Raw genomic sequence first — 24073 nt, 5'->3', positions numbered from 1 at the left:
CCGATAGGATATTATCTGAATTCGTCCGAATATAATAGGATGCGGATATGGATATACCACTATCCGATCCTAATCCGATCCGTTTACACCCTTAATCTGAGGTTCATTCGGACCAGCTTGCGCGCACCATGATTACATCATCATGTAAATTTGTATATAATTAATATAGAAAGGGGCTTCACCTCTGGCCCTGATGGGATTCAAACTTTAAATAATAATAATGAAGTTAAAAGAGTAAGAGTAATTACACTTAAAAGTTAACTGTTGGATTAATTTTCAAAAAATAAGGTTGAATTAATAATTAAAAAAACAGATAAATTTATATTTAAGTTAAAAAAAAGTCACGCCTAAATTGTTTTTTTGGGTAAATACACGCCTAGATTCGGGGCACCGAATATTAGGAAGCGCGTAAGACGAGCAAAAGAAAATGTGTTTCTATAAGTTTCAGCCGACGGCACCGTTTTCCTTCTCAATGGGAAAAAGGTTTAAAAAGAAAAAAAAAAAGGTGTCAAAAGGCTAAATCTGATCTGTATCTTCTGAATTTCGAACAAACTTTATCGTTGAAACTTCTCTCACGAACTAACCGCGTTTCATTCTATCTGTTTTAGTCGCTCCTTTTTTCTTCATCTCTCCGATCTAGTTTCTGCGCTTCTCCAGCATTCATTTTTCTCTCTGTCTTGGCCTAAAACCTCCACGAAGTTCAAGTTTTTTCTTGGTGTTTTTGAATTAATGTTCAATCGTTCGCACAATTTAGCGTCAAAATTCGGTTACTGTTAACGTTTGACTTCCGAAGACCCAGGGTTGAGTTTGTTAAATCCCTCTTCGTTCTGAGAAGAAGAGTAAGTTTTTATTAGTTGATATGGAAGCAAAGGCAGCGCCAAGGTTCACTGTGGGTAGGCAATCATCGCTTGCGCCAGAAGGCAGGGATGTATCGGACCTGGATGACGAATCGGAAGTTTTAGAGGCTGTTGATCCTACTTTTCGGCTCATGTATCTTGCCAACGAAGGCGACTTGGAAGGGATAGTTGAGCTATTGGATTCTGGAACCAATGTAAATTTCAAGGATGTAGATGGAAGGACAGCTCTACATATTGCTGCTTGCCAGCGCCGTGCTGATGTTGTTGAGTTGCTGCTTCAGAGAGGAGCCAAAGTTGATCTGAAAGATCGATGGGGAAGTACGGTAGGTTCACTCGATAGCTTTATTTGGACTAAATTGACTTTTCTCCTCTTTTTCTTTTCATTGGGATCAAAGTTAAGTTGATATTTTCATTATCATGATTTAGTTAGAAATTTCAAGAGAATTATGCGAGAAATTTAGATAAAGCTGTTTACGTCTTGGTTTGGTATTTGCATCTGAGAAACATTTAGTTATTTTATTTTTCCAGATTAGTTTTATTGAAAATAAATTTCCAACTTCAACTCTGTCCAGAAAGTTATATTTTTTATTTGAAGTGTGGATAAAGCATGGACAGTTGCTGGACTGTTTTTCTCTTGTTCAAAATACAGAGGTGGTGAGAGAATAAGAAAGAGCCATTATCCAACAGGACTTGCTTTGTCAGTGTCTAAGTGCTAAAGCTGCCGCTCAGGTTGCTGCAACGAGGACCTGTACTTCATAGTCATGGTTGTAGAACTCCGTGGTCCAAAAACCAAGTTGGCAAGATCTTGCCGACTTGGTTCGCTTCTTTCTTGGCTGGATCCCTAGAATTGGGAGGGAGCATAAAAATCCAGTAAAATTCTGAGATATTAACTTGCAGGGCATTTCATCTAGTCTAGTTAAAAATAAGGCACCACCGTTTTCCTTCTTTCCATGATTTTACCACCACCAGGACCCCACTGCCATTCCATCAAAGACCCCATGTTGCGAACCCTTCTTCCACTGTCACCACCACCATCAGAGCTATTGCCACCAGGCCATGTCACTGCCCACACCACCAGAACCATTGCCACTACCACTACCTCCAGCCCTGCATCAGCCCTGCCCCCATTTCCGCCCCACCACCCTGTCCTCGCCCAAGGAAATATACTGATTTTATTCTAGGAAATTGAACTACCAAATGGTTTGTTATTCTTGAAATATTTAGATTGATGCAACCAAAAAAAATCAACTTTGACTGAAAATCTGTTTGTTGACTACTCATGATATCAATCTGGAATTGAAATAGAAATCATACCAAATCTGGTGTTAGTGTTTTGTCAATTGAAGTAGTTCATTCTACAATAATAAAAGGGCTTACGACATAATGTGATTTTGCCCTAGAAGTACCTAAAAGAGCATCTATTTTTTGGAGTTGGGATGGGGGGGGGGGGGCGAAGGGGGTGGGAAATGCAGGCAGCCTTATCCCCTGCTTCGCAGTAGAGGCTGTTTCCAAGTTTCAGACCGACAACCAACAGGTAGGAATATACAACTAAACTGTTGCATCAAGGGTTGCCCACTAATTCTAGAAATACCTATTTTTGCCAAATGTCGGTTTAAGAGGAATACATCTTCCCCCCACCATTATGAATTATTATTGTTCTAACATCAATTTTCTTTTCCAATATTTTGATAATCTTAATCACCACGGTATTTATCAAAGACAATACCTGAGTTGTAAGTTGTTATGAAATGATCTATTGTTGCTTGAACAGCCTCTTGCAGATGCAATATATTACAAAAACCATGATGTTATCAAACTTTTGGAGAAACATGGTGCCAAGCCTCTGGTATGTTTTGGTTAGCTTTGTAAATCTATTCTTTCACTGAATATCTGGGCCTATTTGTGCACTCAGTTCATAAACTTTTGTAATCTGTCCTGTGTTGTTTGCTCTGATCTTTTCGGTCATACTTCTTTTTTATGCTTATTGCTTCAGATGGCTCCTATGCATGTCTACAATGCCCGTGAAGTCCCAGAGTATGAGATTGATCCTACTGAGCTTGATTTTACGGAAAGCGTTAACATAACCAAGGTATCTGTTAGTTGTATTTTTGGATGTGTACCATTTCTAGTTTGGGAGCTAATTCAAGCAATTAAGTTGTCTGCCCTGGAATTATTTTTTAAGCTTCAGCAAGCTATTCCCCTCCCCTATTCTTAGAAGGGAGGAGTTGTTATGGATCTTGCTTTGAACCCAAAGAAATTTGTTTGCCTAGTGAGAATACTGTTGTACATGGTTACAGTTGATGTAGTTTCAAAACACCAGAGAACCGCAGGAAGAAGACCAGAGAAGAGTGAGGTAGAAGATGAAGAGAATGAAGAAGAGAGGAGAGAGGTTGCACACAAAACCCTCCCCCTGAATAGCACTTTATTAATAGCAAAGTAAGTATTCACAGTCTAGAATTTGTTTCTTAAACTGAGTTAAACAGAAAATAGAAACTAGATATTACTTGACAGAAAGTATAAACTAAGGCTAAAATAGGAACTAACAGCAGACTGGGTTTGCTTGTCAACCAAGCTACAAAAAATAGAAACATAAGTCAAAATAGAAAGTAATCTCCTATTCTAATGAGTGGAACCTGAGAAAATAAAATAAAATCTTGGCAGAAAAAATCGGATCTTATCCCATTTGGGGTGGATCCAAATAATGTGGTTACCACTGAAATGGTATTTAGTATATTAAAATACATGATTGGATTTAATAGAGCTTTCATGCCAGGAGATCCATGGTGGAAGCTATTTTCTTTCTTAGGGGACTCATGAAAAAATTTAGAGTGGGCAGGAAGGATCTCCATATGGTCTTCATTGACTGAGAAAGAGCCTATGACAAAGTTATTGGATATTTAATCTAGCATATTCTAGAGAAGAGAAGGTGTTATTTAAACAGATAGGCATAACTAAAGATATATATGATGTTGTGGTGACCAGCATAAGAACTGTGGGGGTCAATGTAATGAATTCGCTTACAATGGGATTACATTAAGATCAACTTTGAGCCTTTATTTGTTTACGTTTATCATGGATGATTTAAACTAAGGCATACATGATGAGATTCCTTGTGTTTTGGTTTTTCTTGATGGTACTGTTTTGGTTCACAAGAATAAAGTAAGGGTTAACACCAAGTTGAAGTTCTGAAGATCAAACTTTGAAATTTGAGTCAAAAGGTTCCCCCCCCCCCCCCCCCCAAAAAAAAAAAAAAAAAAAAAAAAAAGAAGAGAAGGAACAAGGATGGAATATATGATGTGTAACTTTGGTTGCTAGAAAAATTATGAAGTGGTGAATACTGATGAGAGGGAGCTTTCATGAAGTAATTATTTTAGATACCTAAGCTCAATAACTAAAAAGGTGATATAGAGGATGATTTTGTCCAAAGAATAAAAATATGATGGTTGAAGTGGAAATGTCTTCTGGAGTGTGGTGCTATCGGTGTATCCATTTGAAGCTTAAAGGAAAAGTTAATTGAAGTATGACTCAATCGGCTGTGATGTACTGTGGAGAATGTTTGGCAGTTAAGATCCATCAAATATATGAGCTAAGTGTGGTGGTAATGAAGATATTAGGATGAATTTGTGGCAAGCGTAAGAAGTATAAAATAAGAGATGGCCATTGATGCTGGTATGGCACCAAATTGGGCTACTTTTCTTTGGAATCAAACTGATGTTATACTTATTTATGGGTTGAGTGTTCATTCCAAAGGTTGCATTGTAATTGGCCAACTTATTGGGACTAAAACATGAGCAAATGAGTTGAGTACGAAAATAGGTTAGTTAATCAATTTTGATTTTGTTTTAGAGGTCATGTGTGCACTTAAAAGTCACATGACTTAATAGTAATTTGTCGGGTCAGTTAAGGGTAGATAAGTATTCTAACTTCTTCAACTTTTAATCTGTTTTGAGTTAACTGGGGAGTAAGCTATAGGAGGTTGTTTTGGTCAGCTACAGGTTAGCTAATAGTTAGGAGTTCCATTCTGTCAAGGAATTGAGTTTGTAAGGCTGATTGGTCCCTCTATTTTAAACCCTCCATTGTGCAGGTATTAATCAGATTTGTGTTAGTGAAATTTGAAATTTGCTTGTTAGCTTTTCTCATTGGCTGCTGTCTTCTTCTCTCAGTGAGAGTGTTTTGTTTGGAGTCAAGAAATCAAGCTGCTGATTCACTGCACAGCATATATGGTGCTTTTCATGCGTTTGCATATACAACTTCATAACCTCAAGCTCAAATATAGTTTCAAAGTTTGTCTATTTAATATCTATGGTAACAGAAGTTTTAATAAGAGCTTCTCTGGTCCACTAGTTGTTGGAAATGAATTTTATTGACTTTGGGTGTAGTCGGCCTCTTTGAGAAGCGTCGTGGTTCCAATTTACAAAAATAAATGAGATATTCAAAGTTGTAATAACTATAGGGGCATTAAATTGATGAGCCATACTATGAAGTTATGGGAGAGAATAATTGAAACCCGTTTGAGACACTTAACTATAATTACGGAGAACCAGTTTGGGTTTATATGCCGGGAAGATCTACAATGGAGGCTATTTACCAATTTAGGAGACTTATGGAAAGGTATAGAGAATGTTGGAAAGACCTTCATATGGTATTTATGGACCTAGAAAAAGCTTATGATAGAGTCCCTAGAGCGTTAATTTGGCAAGTACTACAAGAAAGAAGTGTTGCAAGTAAATATGTAGATAGAGTTAAGGATATGTATGATGGTTCGGTGACAAGTGTAAGAACAGTGGGGGGACAAAGTAATGAATTCCCAATTACAATTGGGCTACATCAAGGATCAACTTTAAGCCCATATCTATTCAAGATGAGGTCCCTTGGTGTATGCTTTTTGCTAATGATATTGTGTTGATTGATGAGACTTGAGTGCGGATTAATACCAAATTAGAATCATGGAGAGTAGCTTAGGAATCAAAAGGCTTTAAACTAAGTAGAACGAAGATAGAATATCTAGTTTGTAACTTTAGTCATGATCGGGTAGACGATGAGGTGGTGATACTTGATGACAAGGAGATTCCTCAGAGTGATTGTTTTAGGTACCTAGGTTCAATCATAAGTAAAAGAGGTGATTTAGAGGAGGATGTTTCCCAAAGAATCAAATTAGGGTGGATGAAGTGGAGAGGTGCGTTCGGGGTCTTGTGTGATCGGCGTATTCCATTAAAGCTTAAAGAAAAATTTAACAAGAATCATTTAGATAAACGTGGTGTGGCAGAATGAGGATGCTAAGATGGATGAGTGGCAAAACTAGGATGTATAAGATAAGGAATGATCATGTTAGAGTTGGTTTGGGAGTTGCTCCCATAAGTGATAAGCTTCGAGAAAATCGTTTGAGGTGGCATGGCCACGTTCAATGGAGACCTATAAATGCTCCTGTACGGAGAAGTGATATAATCTAGATTGAAGGAACTAGAAGAGTTAGGGTTAGACCTAAGATAACCTTAAGAGAACTGGTGAGAAAGGATATGCATAGCTTAGGCCTAGTATCTAGCATGGCCTCGAACAAAATTGATTGGAAGGCAAGAATCCATGTAGCCGACCCCATTTAGTTGGCACAAGGCTTATTGTTGTTGTTGGTGTAGTCGGCCTCTTTATAGTTGAATATAGTCACATTTATGCCATCTAATTAATTTGAAACTGCTGTGACTTCTATAGTGATGTTTTCCATCTAATAATGTGTGTTGCAGTTGTCTACGTAGGTATTTCTTTTGAAAGCCACAATTGATTTCTTTTCACTGCCCTATTGAATTTAAATACCGTCTTTTCTCATTCATATGAAATTTATTTCAGGGAACCTTCCGCAGTGCATCATGGCATGGAATCCAAGTTGCCGTGAAGACACTTAGGGAGGATGTGTTTACATATGATGATAAAGTGTGGGTCATTGGTTTGGGCTGGTCTTGAAGTTTTTATTTACTTCTTTGTATTGTTTTTCCATATTCTTTGCTGAATCCTCCTCTGACATTTTTGTGTCTGATTGGTTTACAGGAGGGCATTCAGAGATGAGCTTGCTTTGCTTCAGAAGATACGGCATCCAAATGTAGTTCAGTTTTTGGGGGCTGTAACTCAAAGTAGTCCAATGATGATAGTCACCGAGTATTTGCCCAAGGTTTAGCGGGTTTTAACTTCTATGATATAATTTGACTGGTAACTGTATCCAGTACTATTGCCTCCTGAATGCCTTGGTCACACCTCTTTCTTGTTTTACTTTCAAAAAATTGATACTTCCAAGAAAATGTTTTCAACCTGGGCCATCATGTTGCAATTGTCATGTTTGAATCCAATTGTTAGACAATGAAAAGAAAAGTAAATCATCACTTCAAGCATACACAAATAAAAATTACCACATAAAGAAAACCATAGAATTGTCCTTCACTTTTTGTAATTTTGCTTTGGTTGCCTTCGAACTGTGTCCAATCTAATTCATTTGATAGTATTTTGTTTGTAAAATATAGAGGTCAATGAATATGACTCTATGGGAGTCAAATTTATTGAAAGTTATATGAGCCTAAGGAGATCTTTAATGATGATGGTATTCTTCCGGGACTGAACACCAGGGTCTGAATTTGGTCTTAGCTGGTTCAACTGTATTTTGTTCCCAAAAAACTAACTACCAATAAATCAATGAACAATTTGTGTAAAAATTCCATTAGTCTGATTGGGTTTCTTTTCAATCACAGATCATCAGGGTTTCTGGCTCTGGTTCTCCCCTGCTTTTGCTGGCAGTCCTGCTGTCGTCTTCAAAATGATAGTTACGTTGAAGCAATGCATTAGTATAGCCAAATGGATGGAGGGGGTTTGAACTTCATTATCCCACTTTTTTTTTTTTTTTATTTAAAATTACTGGATCTCAACTAAGCCTTATCCCAACTAGTTTGGCTACATGATCCTTTTTCTCCTGTAAGATATCTTAAAGATGTTAATTGTTACTGCTAACAACCACCAAGCTCTGCATGTCTTTCTTCATCTTTTTGAGTCATGGCTCTTCCAGCTCCTTAGAATCAAACCGCCCCTCTATATTGAAGCATTCAAAGGTCTCTGTTGCATTCATTCCATTTTGAACAACGTTCTCCTCTATATTGGAACATTCAAAAATCTCTGTTGCATTCATTCCATTTCGAACAACTTTCTCACTCCAAATTGTGTAAAATGCTAAGCTACTCCTATATTAGACATAATTCGTTTATTTCTTTTTTTGTCTTTCTAGTTTTACCACTCGTCCATCTCAACATCCTGATTTTGCTACTCTAAGTTTGTTTATATGTTGTTTCTTTGCTATTATATGTTCTGTTCCATACATCATTGTTGGTCATGTATCTGTTTTGTAAATTTTTCCCTTCAAGCGCTAACAAAATATGTTGATCCCACGACACTCTGTACATGTCCCTTCATTTCATCTACCTTGTTCCAAGTCATTGTGCAACATTGTCCTCTACAGCCGCTTCTTGATATATGATTGAAATTAGATACCAAGCTCTCATTTTGCAGTATCCCTCTGTCATCAATTTCCACCACCTCACTTTCTGCCCTTTTGTTGCTAAAGGTACCACCATGTCCTTCGTGTTTCCCCCCACTTTTAAAACCTTTTGATTCCGATGTTGTTCTTCATCATTTAGACTATGTATTTACCCCAGCTTTTGCTTTGTCCATAAAAACGATGTCTTCAGCAAAAGCATATACCACGTATCCGATCTTGAATGTGCTGAGCCAGCTTGTCTATGGTTAACCCAAACAAAATGGGCTGGTTCAAAACTTTGAAACAGCTCCTATTGCGAAGGATGGGGTAAGGCTGCATAGTTTGCTCCTCCCAGACCCTGCAGTGTGGGGGAGCCTCATGCATGGGGTTGCTTTTTGTGTAATCGGGAATTCACTACCCTGCCCCCATAGATCTTACCAGTTACACTAGTCACTACAACATCACATATATCTTTAACCATGTCCCCAAATTTATTGAAAACACTTTTCTTCTTCAACAATTACCAAATTTACTCTTTAGGTATTCCCTTGTAAGCTTTATCTAAGTCGATAAAGATTGGTCATGCACACATTTTCTAAGGGCCTGTTTGGTTACACGAGTCTAGAGATTTCGAATATCTAGAAATTTCAAATCTATAGATTTTAATCTATGGAGTCATAATTTATAAAATTAACTGTTTGGTTAACCGAATATGTGGAATGAAATCTGTGGATTCATCAATGATTTTTGTGAATGCGCAAATGTTTAGCTTTTTTATAGTAGGGATGAAATCTCTGGATTTCACCCCATACGCATACCTCTACAGATTCACGTTTTTAGTGTAAAAAGATGAATCTCTAGATTTTATGAATCTAGAGATTTTCACCACCAAACGGGTATAAATCTTGCATTTATGAATCCAGTGATTTGAAATCTCTGGATTCATGTAACCAAACAGGCCCTAAATCATTCCAGTAGTCTCCAAGCAAATAAATAGCTTCTCTGATTGATATTCTAGGCATAGACTTTGCAGATTGATTATTTTGGATATCTAGGCTCAATCATAAATAAAGAAGGTGATATACTAGAAGATGTTGTCCCATAGAGAATTAAAATAGGATGGAAGAAGTGGAGAGGTGGATCCGGAGTCTTGTGTGGATTGATGTAATCTTTTAAAACTTAAAGGAAAATCATATAATTGATTATGGGCAGTAAAGAAGCATTATATAGGTTGACCAAGTGTAGTGTAGATGAGAATGTTGAGACTTGAGATGAATTTGTGGAAGACTAGTAAGGATGAAGTGAAAAAAATGATCATATGAGAGCTGATTCGGGAGTAGCCTTGATATGTGATAAGCTAAAGAAAGTTGTTTGATGTGGCATGGCCATGTACATTGAAGCCTTGGGATGCTCCAGTACAAAGGAGTGACCATTCAGATTGAAGGATCTAAAAGAGTTAGAGGCAGGCCTAAAATTTCCCTAGGAGGCATTGTGAGTAAGGAAATGCATAGTTCAGGCCTTACAAGTTGTATCAAGCATGACATTGAGTAGAACTGACTTTCTTTAGGGTGGGGGCAATGATCTATATAGTAACTCCATTTCATTGGGATAGGGCTGAGTTGTCTTATTGGTATTTGACTCAATTCTTTTTGGTAATATTGATTAATTTGTATGTGTAATTTTAAACAAAAAAAAAAAAAAAAAGAATCTGATATATATTTTTTGGTAGTTATCTTCACTTGTTTCATTTGATGAGCAAAACTCAGCTTTAACTTGAATTTACTTTGCTCATGTTTGTGCAGGGAGATCTTTGTGCATTCTTGAAAAGAAAAGGAGCATTAAAGCCAGTGACTGCACTCAGATTTGCTCTTGATATTGCAAGGTCCTTTACCTGCCTCATATGCTGAGTTTCTTGTCTCTTCTTTCATGGTCTTAACAAACAACTAATAAGTTAAACCTGATTTTGTAGATTGCACCTTAAATGTTCATGCATTGTCATTGTCACATAATAACTGAAAATTTTTAGGTACGAATTGGAACCATTAACCAGATATTGTGGGATCCCCTTCATTAATATCTGGCTAAGATGTGAATTAAAATCAAAGTTTTATGTAGATTGAAAACATGTCCAAAGCTAAACAGAGAATGCTTTTTGATACATTGGATTTTTTTGGGAATTTCATGACCAATTAAGCTGCAGTAATGAGATGGATAAATTTAACTGAGCTTTTAATAATTGCAGCCACAAGCTTTATCCTTTAAAGCATCTAGCTATAGAGTTGGCATCATTGGTCGGGTAATGCTATTTGTCTTTGATTGTTAGGCAGACCCTTACATAATCAATTATTTGTCTCCCCAAGGATATGTCATGTCAGCACATGCCATTCTCTGGACTTTGGTGATTATAATTTAAACAAGAAGGATATTTGTGCAATGATAATGCAGAGAAGGGAGTCAATTACACTTAAAAAGTACAAATTCTGTCACTATAAAATGTCATTTAATTTGCACAGAAGGCGGGTGAATAAAAGGAAACAAGCAGATTTGGGGATAGCTGTAAAGCTTTTACGTGCAGTGTTTGGCAATGATGGAGCCAGCATGCTGAGGCATAGGTGGTTGCTAGTACCTCGCAGGCTCAATCTGAGTCAGAAAATCTTTCCTTGAAGGAGGCTCAACATTTCTTAATGTGTACTAACTCAGATTTAAATGCTAATTTTATTGGTCTACTATCTTGACTAACAAATCTTGATTAGTTTTATTGGATGTCATTTTTCTAGCAATTTACTGGTGATTCAGAATCTTCCTGAAATTTAGCTTTAATATAGCCCAATCACAGGGATTCATGTTGTGTGTGGGTTTGTGATATTAACATTATTTCTTCTTGTTTTGTCTGCTTACATCATATGTCATTTTGATTTTCTATCAAAGTATGATACGATATTTGTATACTGAAAGATCAGATGGATTCTCATTGAAATAGAATCGTTAACAGTATTTCTCAGTTCATATAGTTGCTAAGGACTCAAAGATATGGTTTTCTGTTCAAAGCAACAAAATGGCCTTGATTGAAGCAGGAAAGGGAACTACCTTAGTCACCTTGGATTGCCTTTACCTGCCTTGTTGCCTGGGCTGGGCTTTAAGTAGTTTTTATCTTTTATGTTATAATATATGAATTATGAAATAAATTTTGTTCTAACCTATTATTCTTTTGTGTATTCATGGTTCAGTTGCTTCATATAGAATTCTTGATTATATAAATGGTAATCTTCTACCAAAAAAAAAAAAGAGATTATACAAATGGTAATCTCAATTGTTGTTCAACTACCTACTTTTTTTGGTTTTAAGCTAGTTCACAGAGGAACATGTACTCAATATGCTTATATTATGGTTTTGGATACTCATATTGGTTTATATTTATTTCTTTGATTTTTGATGAATGTGTGTATGTTATACTCCATGCCTTGTTTATTATTAGTTGGTTTTGTCATAATATCGTTATTTGTTTAATTATATCAAGCTGCATTTATGGGCTCCTATATTGATTCTAGAATAATACTATGAACTTATATTTTTTTGGGTGATTATGGGCTCCTTTATTGATACTAGAATAATACTGTAAACTTATATTTTATGTATAATACATGCCTAGGATGCCTTGGCAGGCTTCTTGGTGTGTAGGCATGTTGACAACTGTGGTTTTCATTTAAAAGTTTTTTATGTACACCCCCTAGTTTGGGACAATGTCTCAGGGACCCCTTGAAATCAGCTAAATAAAGTTTAGGTCCAGAAAACTAACTGTTAACGGACTATTGGTTTTAGGTAGAAAGGACACTTTTACCCCTTCTGTGTAAAGACCTGGTTTTTAGGTGAAATCCACTGTTACCTTCGTCGTCTTCTATCCTCTAATTTGTCCTCAAATCAGTTTTCTGGCCCTGATGGTGGAGCCTGAGCATCTCCAACAAATGTGCAAACTCTGGCAGAACTAGTCTCCTGCAAAATTTCCCCTTGGCCTCTTTGTACATCTAGTCATCTTCTAGTTCTTCTTCTCCTGTTCTGTTTCCCTGTTTCTTCTTCTCTGGTTTTCTGTCCTGTGGTTCTGGGTTTGGTTTTCTTTTTCTTCTACTTCTTTGATTTTTCGTGATGGATTTGTATTGGTCAATCTGATCAGGATTAAGTCCACCTATATTGTCCTCTTACAAGCCAATTCCAATGATATACTTGACAACTTATTGGATCCCTCCAGTAGAGCTACTTTCACAGCCATCACAAGTTGGACCAAGGACATTGAAGCAGATTCTGAGAACTACTTAACAGATGAAACTGCTGGTAAAACAGAAGATTATCAGTTTGTTCCAGTGTTTAATTTTGTCTGGAACTGGCGCATGAGAAATAGATTTCGGATGTGGGATGGCTGTGCCAGGTGTCTGTTAATGAGGCACTTGTTTCTTCTGCTTTTTACAATCTACAAAATGTTCAAAAACATACTCTTCACACAAGATGTTCAACTGGTTCTCTTAACAGCAAAATTTACCAGCTTGAAGGAAAATTCTAACACTAGAATTTTGATGGTTTATGCACTAAAATTTTCACTTTTTCCTGGATTGTCAACAAAGAATGGAAAATGTGCAATATAGGACAAGAAAGAAAAATAGAGAAGTAGAGAACCTGCACTACATGTTGTGTGACTTTTATCTCTTGGCAGTATTCACATCCAAGAAGACTCTGGGTTTGATCAGAAATTTTGAACACGATTGAGATTTGAGATTGTGGCTTTGGTAATTCTAGCCTCTCCCTACTTTTCGACAAGCTCCTGAAGATTTGAATCCTGGACCTGCTGCAAGTTCGTGATTCCCAATACAAAGCATCTATAAATCAAGAGTATTGTCTTTCCTGAGCTTTTGAGTCCTGTGATGGCATTGTTAAAGGGATCAAAACCTGGAACCACTGTTCTTGGCATTTGATTTGAATTACTCCAAGTATACCTCTTTCATGTTCATGTCTTCTTTCACCAGAGCACAAAGCTGCAGAAGCCAGTGATGGTGGATAACAGTTTATGGAAGCAAAACCTGAAAAAAACAGATCCACAGATTGAAACCCTATAGCCAATAGTACAGGGAAAAAGGCTCTTCCAACTGCAAAACACTGAAACAAACAATTAAGCTCAAGAATAGGGAAATCTTTAAAATTGGAGTCAGAGAGGGATGGAGCTCTGGAGATGGTTGGAAGTTGTTCTGTCAAGCCAAAGGAAGGACTAAATTCTCAAATGAACAATGGGTTCAGTGAAGAAAGCCATGGAAGACCCTGCAGGGAATGGAAGGGAAGGGCATCTCATTGCTGAGGGGAAGAAAAGAAAAGGAAAAATAAGGAAAAATAAGACTGAACAATGGCTAGATGGTAAAATGGTCATATTATCCCTTTTAAGTGTAATATGGTCATCTTAATTTTTTTCCTTTGGTAAGACAGTGCATGTTGTTTAGCTGATTTGGGGGGAGAGGGGGGGGGGGTGGTTGTTGCATGAAATACAGTCCATAACTGAGGGGGTGTACATGAAAGACTCTTTTATTAGCTAACACATCCAGTTGCATGAAAGGTTTCATTATTTTGGGTGCCGAATAGTTCACATTATCTGGAAGAAATGTATCAATGTACTATCTATTTTTTAGAATGGCAGTTGAGTAATAATGTTTTTCTTTCTTTTTCCTGATGTTGCAGGGGAATGAATTATTTGCATGAGAATAAGCCTGAGGCTATTATTCACCGTGATCTTGAGCCTTCGTAAGTTTTCATTCTTTCAGTTGTTTATATTTTCATAATCTAGTCTTGGAATTTGACGGTCAGAATTTCTTTTTTTTGGTCTACGAGTAAGATAACAGAAATATATTGCGGGATGATTCGGGACATCTAAAAGTTGCTGACTTTGGAGTTAGCAAGCTGCTCAAAGTGGCAAAAACTGTTAAAGAAAGTCCTCTAACATGCGGCCTAGATGGGGCTTGTAAGTCTGCTGATATAAAATGTTATCTTATTTTCTTATTTGTCTTTGTTAAAATAGATTCTTCATGAAGATATTCATTATTTAGATATAAATATTTTGGTGATTATTGATATGGAATCACCCATGAACTTGAACTGTCCTTAATACATGTATCTGTTGTTGTTTTAACTTTTAAGTAGTTTAGAGGAGGAGCATATAGGTATGTGGTTCCCGGCCTGGATCTAGCTGAACTCTATGCTAGAAATGAATGATTGCTTTTCTGGTTTTATTGTGTTAATTTTGTATTTGAGTGTCATATAGGTGGTAGTATCTTTCCTGTTCATTAGCCCCACAAAGATACTTTTTGAATCTATCTTGTGTGGCTTGTGTTGGAGATTTTGTTTTATGCCTTGTTTCAGGATGTCCAAGTTAACCAAACTGGTGGGTTAATGCCCAGGTCTCTGTGCCTCTCAAAGATGATGGATTGGCTAGCTGATGCCTATATGATTACTCATTGATGACCAGAATTGCAATGAGATTTTACAAATGGAAGGGTCTTTTCACATATGTAATAACTCAGAGAATAGAACCAGCAGTTAGGCAAAAAGAAGCAAGTAGAATTGCGGGGGAGGGGGAATGGGGCTGGTGGAGAGTCAAACAACCATTAACAAGCTCCCCTTTTATTTAGTTATACTTGAAGGGAAGCTGATTATGAATTTACATTCAAAGTTTCCTACTTCAATATGTGTTTGGTAAATAGATCCTGATGCTGATCAGAAGAGGAGACAAAAGGAGTAGCAATTAGTGTATTCATGAATCATGATGGCATCTCTCACAGAGTGACAATTGACTTTCATATGCTTGGGTCTTTGCTCTTTCGTGGAACACTGGATTACTATCTATGTAGATAGCAGTTTGATTATCACTGAACATCTTCGTAAGAGAGGTGACTGAAATTTCAATGCTAGGAGTAATTACTCAAACCATATATGTTCAGCACCTGTGTAAGCCATAGCTTGATACTCAGCCTCAGCATTGGACCTAGCCACAACTGTTTTCTTCTTGCTTCACCAAGTGGCTAGGTTTCCTTCAACAAAAGTAAATATCGTGTGGTAGATCTTCTATTACTTGTAGCAACAGCCCAGTCTACATCAGAGAACCCTATCTCATCAACATTTTGATGAGGTGTACAAATAAGTCCTTTCCTAGAGCCTCTTTTATGTAATTTAGAATTCAGCATGTTGCATCGAATTGATTTTTCCTACACGATTTGATAAACTGATAATAACACCAACTGCAAGGATATGTCTAATCTAGTAATAGACATGTAAATAAGCTTGCCAAATCAGTCTCCTATGCTGGTGCTTGTCTTCAAAGTCATCATCATCCTTAGTAACAAGCTCTGATTGGGGGGGGGGGGGTCCACTTAGGAGTGTCAACAGGCTAGGATGTAAGAATACCTGTTTCAGGTAGAGCTCTAGCACATACTCTATGACAGATTAACCCCTTTCTTATTCTGCAAGACCTCAGTACCATGATGTTACCTGAGATTGCCTCAAATCCTCCATTTGGATCTGCTGGTGCATGTATGATTTTATTGCTGCAAATTTGCATATTTCATTGCCTATTTGATTACATCACCCATGTAAACAAATAATTTTTACAACCTTGGAGTCCTTGCACCGTACGAAGAGTCAAAGACGACTGGCTAGAATAACAGTGAAACACCCACATCATGTAACTACAGTGCTGAATTGCCAAACCACTCTAGGGGATTCTTCAACCCATAGGTAACCTTAGGTAACCTGCAAACTTGATGTGCATCTGATAAAGAGGTACATCAGATTGATGGCTAAAGGTATTCTTAGAATGGTTGACATCATAAGCATGTGTGTGTTCTGGCCAGAACAGACCCAACCAATGGTTTTTTGGCTGGTTCTAGATCTAGTGATAGGTTATTGCTCTGGTTCCACAACTACCCATTTGGTTATTGGTCTTCTAGTGGTTCTAGAGCTAGACGAATTAGGAATTAGAACAATTTCACATCCTATCCTTATATATAACCTAATTCTAGAGATTGAATGTTATGAATGATGTCATCAGAGCAAGGGTCAAACCTTTTTTGTCTTTCTTTTTGACTGGTACAAATTGTCACGTGTGCTATTTTACCAAAGGTTTGGATGTTAATTTGAACATAAGTTCGGGATTTTTATATAAAGAGCATACCTTATAATAATCCTAACATGTGAGGAGGTGGCATTCCTACTTATTAGCTGAATAAAAACAGGAGGTAATGTGGACTAGTTTCGTGATTTGAAGGAAAGAATGATAGTAGCCTAGGTGGCAGGGCAAGCTTTGAGGTGAAGGTCAAGCTTCCAGGTGGCGGACCCCATTTTGCTGAGATTCTCCTGACATACTGTGCTGTGCCTCTTTCCTCTTATTTTCATCTTCTATTTTCCTTTGTATTTTCAACCTTTCATTTTTCATTTCTCATCTTGTTTCCCATCTCTTCATTCCTCTGTTTTCGTATTAGACTGCAGTTTTACCCATTAAATTGGGATAAGGCTGAGTTTGTTGTTGAAGAAACTGTTCGTAGGTACCAAATAAAATGAAAGGAATTTTTAAAAAAAAAAATCTTTCTCTGGTTGCATTAGGAGAAAGTAGGAAATTTGGAATCAAAATTTTAACTAGTCTAGATAGATCTTAGTACCCATAAATGTGCCTTGCAACAGAAAAGCAATACGAGGGCAAACTTTTGCAAATGTTATTTGTCACTAAGAGTTCTTCCCAAGAAGTTTCCTATTGCTGATGATGGATTCCGGATTCCTCCGAATTCCGATATTCATATAGCATGGCTAGAAATAATGGGGCTTAGTAACTACTGAGAATACATGTATTTTTAAAAAAGTCAACATCAAGTGAATTAATGAGATGAAAATTTAATTACCTATGCTTACACAGTCAATTAATGGCATCTTATGAAACACTTGTTTGTATAAAAATATAATACGCATAGTGGTTTATATGTAATTCATTTTCTATGTTCTAATTTTTATTTTTATTTTTCTAATTGAAATCACCATTGTTGAGTATGGACTTCTATCGTGATGTCATATCTATCTGCTTCTATCTTGACACTCCAATCTTATGAACAGGTCGGTATTTGGCTCCTGAAGTATATAGAAATGAAGAATATGACACAAAAGTAGATGTCTTCTCATTTGCTTTAATCCTGCAGGAGGTAACTATAATCCTTTTCCCTTGGTCTACATGTGGTATAAAATGTGTGTAATGTCTGTTAAGAAAATGAAAATTTCAATATGTTTCCATTATAATAACAGTAGTTTATGGTGTGTGGTTTTTTTTTCTCAGACAATTTACCTGGCCAATGTATACCAAAGATCTATACCATGATTGAATAAAAAACATTATTTGTGGGTGTTTATTTGCTTCGGCCTTGTTTGGCCGAGTATGAAGTGAAATAAAACACTTCTTGGAATTGTCATTGGAAATCAATTTTCATGTGTGTTGGTTGTAATGCAATTTTTTTTGTGTTTCCTCACATGTTTTTTCTTACAATTTTTTAATTGAAATAAAAATAACCAAGAATTTTTTAGTCTTAGTTTGTCCATGTTTTGCTGCACTTGTTTCCTCCCATCAACTTTACTTCCAATGAATCACCTCACTGAATGGAAAATAAAGAAGACGAAACCATTGAAAATTTTATTATATGCATATAGAATTGGTTTTTTCCCATTAACTCATTGTCATGGTAGTGAGGAAAATGTTCAAATATAGTAACAAAATGCTGGATCTATTATCCCTTTGTGATCTACATGTCAGTTTTTCTTTATTCCAGTATATATTTTCGTTGTTGAAATTGATTATCTAGTGAACATGAAAATTCTTATGGTAGTAAGTTTACTTGGTTTTCCTTTTTGTGGAAAAAGTTCATCGATGACGTTGGCATGATAAATAACATGCATTTTGTTCTTCTTTTTAGATGATTGAGGGCTGCCCACCATTTTCCTCAGAACCAGAAACTAAAGTGCATAAAGCATATTGTGCAAATAAGCGACCACCTTTTAGAGCTCCAGCAAAACATTATGCACATGGATTAAAAGAGTAAGCCTTTCTCGTGGTATCTTCTGAAAACATTTTACTTAACAGTAATTATTGGTGCTTTGCAGTTCATAGTGATGTTTTGCAAATTTTAAAGAACCAGATGGCAAACTATTTGATTTGCAGGGTTATGCACCAAGTATCCTCTGCTGCATAGCTACAACATCCAGAACCACATTACAACAGCATAAGGTTGTTGGGTACTTGGCACTTCCTGATGTTAAATTCTGGCTCCGCCCCTGGATATGGGCAGCCCCGTCCATACTGCCTTTGGTCAAGATCTGGCTAACCATTGAGTTTAGAATTCGGGTTCAAATAGAAAAAATCGCAAAAAACAAGAAAAAAAAATTTCTAACCCCAGAGATAAATATTAATTCTAAAGAAACAAGTTGTGATATTCAAAAATCAGAATTGACAAAATTTTTTTGGCAGATATTAAAAAGAAGAAATACCCGATTAATACGTAAATGGCATTATTATTTTTTTCATTGAAAAGATACACATAGATACTCTTTTATATATCATTAGTATTCCCAGGATCCGTGGACAACTTTTCCTTGAATCAACAAAAAAAGATAAGATCGTTTATTTACAACGGAATGGTATACAAAGTCAACAGATCTCAACCAATGCAATAGGATTTATGACTACACAAAGTGTTGAGGGTGCAGTTCTAAAGCTCGCCCAAAGCAAACAGGTTTGGGGGTTATTGAAACCATTGAATTCAGGATATGGTAAAGTAGCTCCTGGGTGGGGAACTGCCCCTTTGATGGGTGTCGCAATGGCTCTATTTGCGATATTCCTATGTATTATTTTGGAGATTTATAATTCTTACCACATTACACAGCATAGGGTGTTATGGGCATGGATGGAGCTACACTGGGGCCATGTCCCTCCCCCCAGAAATTTTTGAAAATTCCACCATTTCCTTCCTGAAATTTTGAAAATTTCCTCTGACCCTCTTTCTGTGTGCGAAATATCAATATTTGGGCTCCCAACAACCTTATGCTGTTGCTTGTGGTTTGGAACCATGTTATGCTATAATCAGAAATTCACAGCAGCTTATGCTGCATTTCTACTTGTGATTATAGTGACTACTTTCATCTGTCATCTTTGTAAAGGTTACTACTTGCCTTCCTTGGGTGTTTCTATGATACTTTGGCTTGCATTGATATTTTCTACCTCTTAATTTTGCTTCTTGTTTTTTGGATTTATTCAAAACGAAGGTTTTACTTCTACTGTAGTGCTGATCATTGAGGTGCTCATTCTATTGTGACTTAGGTGGTGTTATTAATTATTGGCTTCTTCATATGATTATCTGTTCAAGTTCAGTTTCACTGGTTTTTGCTTATCTATTTTTGTTGTTTGGAGCCCGTGCCTAGGGTGTCTGTGATCCAGCTTGAGGGAGAGAGTTAAAGGTTACTATCATGAAAGGGTGTGTAAAGGTTGCTAATGTAGGGGTGCATGTCCCTGCTAATGTAAGGGTGGGTGCATGTCCCTGTTCAGTAGTAATCATTTGGTCATGTTGAGTAGTAGTTGTAGTTTTCTTTTACTTGTTTACTTGGATTTTAAATATTTACTTGGAATTGTAGCAGGTTTCTTACTAAGAGTCGACTGCTTGAATATGATATGAGTGATAGGGTTTGCGTTGCTTGACCTTGATAATAGAATTTTGAATCCTATTGTAGCTTTGGGTTTCTCCCCCAAAATCTCTCTTCTACTCCACAGATACTGGTTTTCAAATCCTTTTTTGGCACAAGTTGTTTATCACATGTCTAGGGTTAGCGACATATAACCTAGCGTATGTTGATCTTACATCGTCCAATTCTCATACGTTAAAACCTGTCAATAAAGTTACTTTTTAACTACTTTTCAAGACCTTGCATTCCCTCTTTAAATATGGCTTCACATTGAAACTTTCTGAATGAACAAATGGGGACAGACAACAAGAAAATATGAGAGCCAACTAAGTTGCCACATGAAGATCTTTGGAGTTGTATGGGGAGCTTAAACTTGCGTGAGCCATGAATTGACACTAAAAAAATCCATTATGGCTTTTCTGAATAAAAGGCGGTTCAGCGACATTTGAATATAGCCAAAGTCAACTGCGAATCTTTTTGGATGAAGATTCTCAAATGGAAACTGCAGAAAAGAGATTAATCACCAGGAAGGAGGACTTAACTCCTCTGTTATTTATTAACACATCAAATTATTTCTCTTCTGCTTTTGTTTTTATGTCTGATTCCTTAAAGTTTCTTTTTGCCTAGTCATACTATATGCTTATCCATGTGGTTTCTTATATCCTTCATTAAGACTTTTCAATTCTTGCTGGTGTTTGTCTTTTCTAAATTTCATTATCATGGGCTTCTTTTCTGATAAATGGCACTCTGCTTTAATCTCAAATTAGTCTGGTAGTTTTATTTCAAGTTGGGAAAACTTGAATGCTTTATTCTGTTTGCAGTTTAATTGAGGAATGCTGGAGCGAGAAGCCGGCGAAAAGACCAACATTTAGAGCAATAATTGCTAGGCTGGAGGCTATTCATGGCCATCTTATTCATAACAATCGTTGGAAGGTCTGTACTTTCTGCACCCTTGCGTACTCTGTAAAATATTCTTTTATGACAGAAAGATATATATCATGACCATTACTGACATTTGATCAGCCAAAAGTATATGCTTGCCATATGCTAGAGTTGGATGGATGGTGAGTCGGGTCTTGTAGATGAATTTTTACTCCCTTTCCTCTGTAATGGAATCTTGTGTGACATTTTGGTGATTTAATATCAATCTGAAGTCACTTTTGATGAACCTTCAACTGATATTGCACTTAAAATTAACCAGGGTAATTGTTCCCCATCATTTGTAAGTCAATGACTTATGTTTACCAACATGGGCAGTCATGACTGACTCCACTTTTCAGTAATAGTTATTGCATGTCATGACCAAATGCATCAGGGCATACTTTGCCAGTCCTGGTTGAATAGAATTTATTCATCTTCATTATATATAGGAGTGATGCAAGAGGGTGGGCTAGATAGCCTGCAGTCTCAGGTGAGCATCCTGCACATGATATACATTATCCATTTTGTGTACCCCTACAGTTGATATTTACCAGGATTATGTAATAGACACTGTGAGACCTGATTAATTCTTCTTCTTTATTTATTTATATTTATAATATAATATAATATAATATAATTTTATTCATCTAATCAGTTTCAAAATTGAGAGAGTTTTTTTTTTTTTTTTTTTTGGGGGGGGGGGGGGGGGGTTCAACCTAGCTTGAAAACATGAACTTGCCTATGCCTTGCCCACAACATATCTGCATCTTGTGCAAGGGCTGAGAATCTGATAGATTGTTGTTTATTGCAATACTGTAATTCAAAGACCCCATTGCTAACACATTGTGCTTCACACAGGTAATTAGTTAACAAACTTCCTTGGTCCATTTCCTTCTCTTTCTCCTTCCAACTTCCACCACTCTAGCGTTTTGTGGGTTTCTCCAATTTGAACACACTTTGTGGTAGTTATTGAGAATTGTCACCTATTATCTCTTGGCAAATACATCTTTGCATATTTGAAAATGAGTATGGGATCAGCTTGATAGGGTCCTCCCAGAGCATGGCAATGGCTTTTCTCACATCTCTCTCGCTATACAGAGATGAGAACCAGGGCTAGGCTTTGGCGAAATATGATACATGAAGTCAAAATTAATGACAAACTTGTATTCTCCTCAGTATCTCCTCTTCTCTTAATTCTCAGTTCTCTGCCACTAAATGACTTTTATCTGTCTGCATGGCTGGCTGGCTCTCTCTCTCTCTCTCAAACACACACACACACAGATACACTCACACACATTCATAATACAGAAGCCCTTAAAAAACTGCTTTTGCTAACTCTTGTTAGTCTTTATGGTGCTTTCTGCTGCTGTAGATATGGTGGAGAAGATTTTTTGAAAATATATACTTTTGAAGTAGATTAAATAGTAAAAGGTAGTTTCATTTGTGCTTGTGATTCGTCTCATATCCGGGGCCGTCAGGCTTGCCTTTGTTTGAACTCCCAATACAAAATGTGACCAGTTGCATGGGGACAATAAGGCTTTCTGGTGGAACTACTCAATTCATCAGTCAGTAGCACTACACCTTAAGCACTGCTGTACCATGAGGTGGTCGAGTGAAGAGCGCTCTTATTTAGCTAGACTCTTAGTACGTTTAAAAGCTTTGAACATTAGCATGATTTACTGTTTCGGGAGGGTATGACACTTGTTCTACATGTATTGCCTAATGAGTGCAACAATTGATGAAATGTTGTTTTGTGCTTTTTGATGCTTAAATGAGTTCAACTTTTGCTTTTGTAGTTGTTGAGCTTTCCTTTTTGTTTCCTTTGTCTATCTACAGATTAGGATCATCAGACCACTGAGATGCTTCCAAAACCTTGACTCCATATCGAAGAACAGTTCTGACACAGGTGGCTCATCGCGTTCTACCATTGATGAATAAATATTTGCACATGTCCTACGTTGAACAATATTTTTGCAATTTCCCCCCTATAATGATTCCTTTTCATCCTTTTCTGTTAAGCTTCAAAATGTTCATATTATAATGTCATTTTTTTCTCAGAAGATCATCTTAATTGTTGGAAGTGTAATTCATATGAAAATGTCGACTCACCCATTTTTAAGTTTTGGGATGAGAAACCAGATTGATGTACACAAATACTCTAGAATATGCTGTGAAAATGTGTAAGCATGGTTAGAGTGTTAGTATATTTTTTTACGTTTTGGATTTTCACCTAGATGTTTCTCTTGTGATAACAATTCAAAGCTCACAATGTTTAGAGAGACTCTGTTCCTCGAGTCACGGGAAGTGTTTGGCCGATTAGTGATAACACTGGTAATTGATTATGGTGTTTGATCATCCTCACTGGATTCAGTTTTACTAGTGCTTGATGTTGATGGCATTTTCACATGTTTTTGTACTTTGGGAACAAGAGCTACGCAGTTATATAAGATTCTTTCTCCTAATTAATATTTGAAATTTAGAGCACAAACGAAAACATTTGCCGTGATAAATTGAGTAGAATAAATTTAGGGGTGTAAACGTATCGAAATTGGATCGAATAGTGATAATACCATATTTGTATTGTATTATATTGGGATGGATTCAGTTGGATTCGGATGATAATTGAATAATTATTTCTTTTGGTAGATTCTTCTAAATGGGTATTAACACAAGTTTTTGACTACGTTTTGACATATTTACCATTTTCCAAGTGTACCATTCATATAAGAACCCTTTCTATGGTAGAATATAAGAACCATTTTCTATTTAGTAAAATCTCACATATAACTACACTCTTTTTCTTCTTTCTCTGGTGCAACATAGAAGAACCATCTAACCCTAAAAACATTTTGAGAACATTATCAATCTATTGATGAGATTACACCCTTATTCTAACATACTAACTCCATATCAAATTTCTAATGTACGAGCTGGTCCTCCAAATAAGAGCGAGTTTTTCCAAGTATTTATGTGAGGATCTTATATCTCTGCCTGATAGCATGTAGGATCAGTCACTTGAACCGCCAATTCAGAAGGATATGGATCTTTTAGGTTA

The 24073-nt window shown here is 36.6% G+C and overlaps 1 protein-coding gene across 1 annotated transcript; it reads left to right on the top strand.

The window, feature by feature from the left end:
* The first annotated feature begins 435 nt into the window (after positions 1-435).
* Positions 436-23997, top strand: LOC149026139 (serine/threonine-protein kinase 12-like). Its single transcript, XM_089146394.1, has 12 exons — positions 436-1180; positions 2629-2703; positions 2851-2946; positions 6699-6784; positions 6897-7017; positions 10167-10246; positions 14077-14139; positions 14238-14356; positions 17491-17576; positions 18339-18460; positions 20919-21030; positions 22855-23997. Exons 1-12 carry the CDS (start codon positions 860-862, stop codon positions 22954-22956), a joined length of 1383 nt encoding a protein of 460 aa, XP_089002520.1. The 5' UTR covers positions 436-859; the 3' UTR covers positions 22957-23997.
* The last annotated feature ends 76 nt before the right edge of the window (positions 23998-24073 follow it).

Source organism: Hakea prostrata, chromosome 2, assembly GCF_041222555.1.
Source record: "Hakea prostrata isolate BN-2017 chromosome 2, UWA_Hpros_2, whole genome shotgun sequence".
In the NCBI taxonomy this organism is placed as follows: Eukaryota; Viridiplantae; Streptophyta; class Magnoliopsida; order Proteales; family Proteaceae; genus Hakea; species Hakea prostrata.
This window is presented reverse-complemented; position numbering and strand designations above follow the sequence as displayed.

Coding starts and splice junctions, on each gene's coding strand:
- LOC149026139 (XM_089146394.1), top strand. CDS start 860: ATGGAAGCAAAGGCAGCGCCAAGGTTCACTGTGGGTAGGCAATCATCG. Junction 2,947..6,698: donor AAAGCGTTAACATAACCAAG/GTATCTGTTAGT, acceptor AATTTATTTCAG/GGAACCTTCCGCAGTGCATC. Junction 10,247..14,076: donor TTTGCTCTTGATATTGCAAG/GTCCTTTACCTG, acceptor CTGATGTTGCAG/GGGAATGAATTATTTGCATG.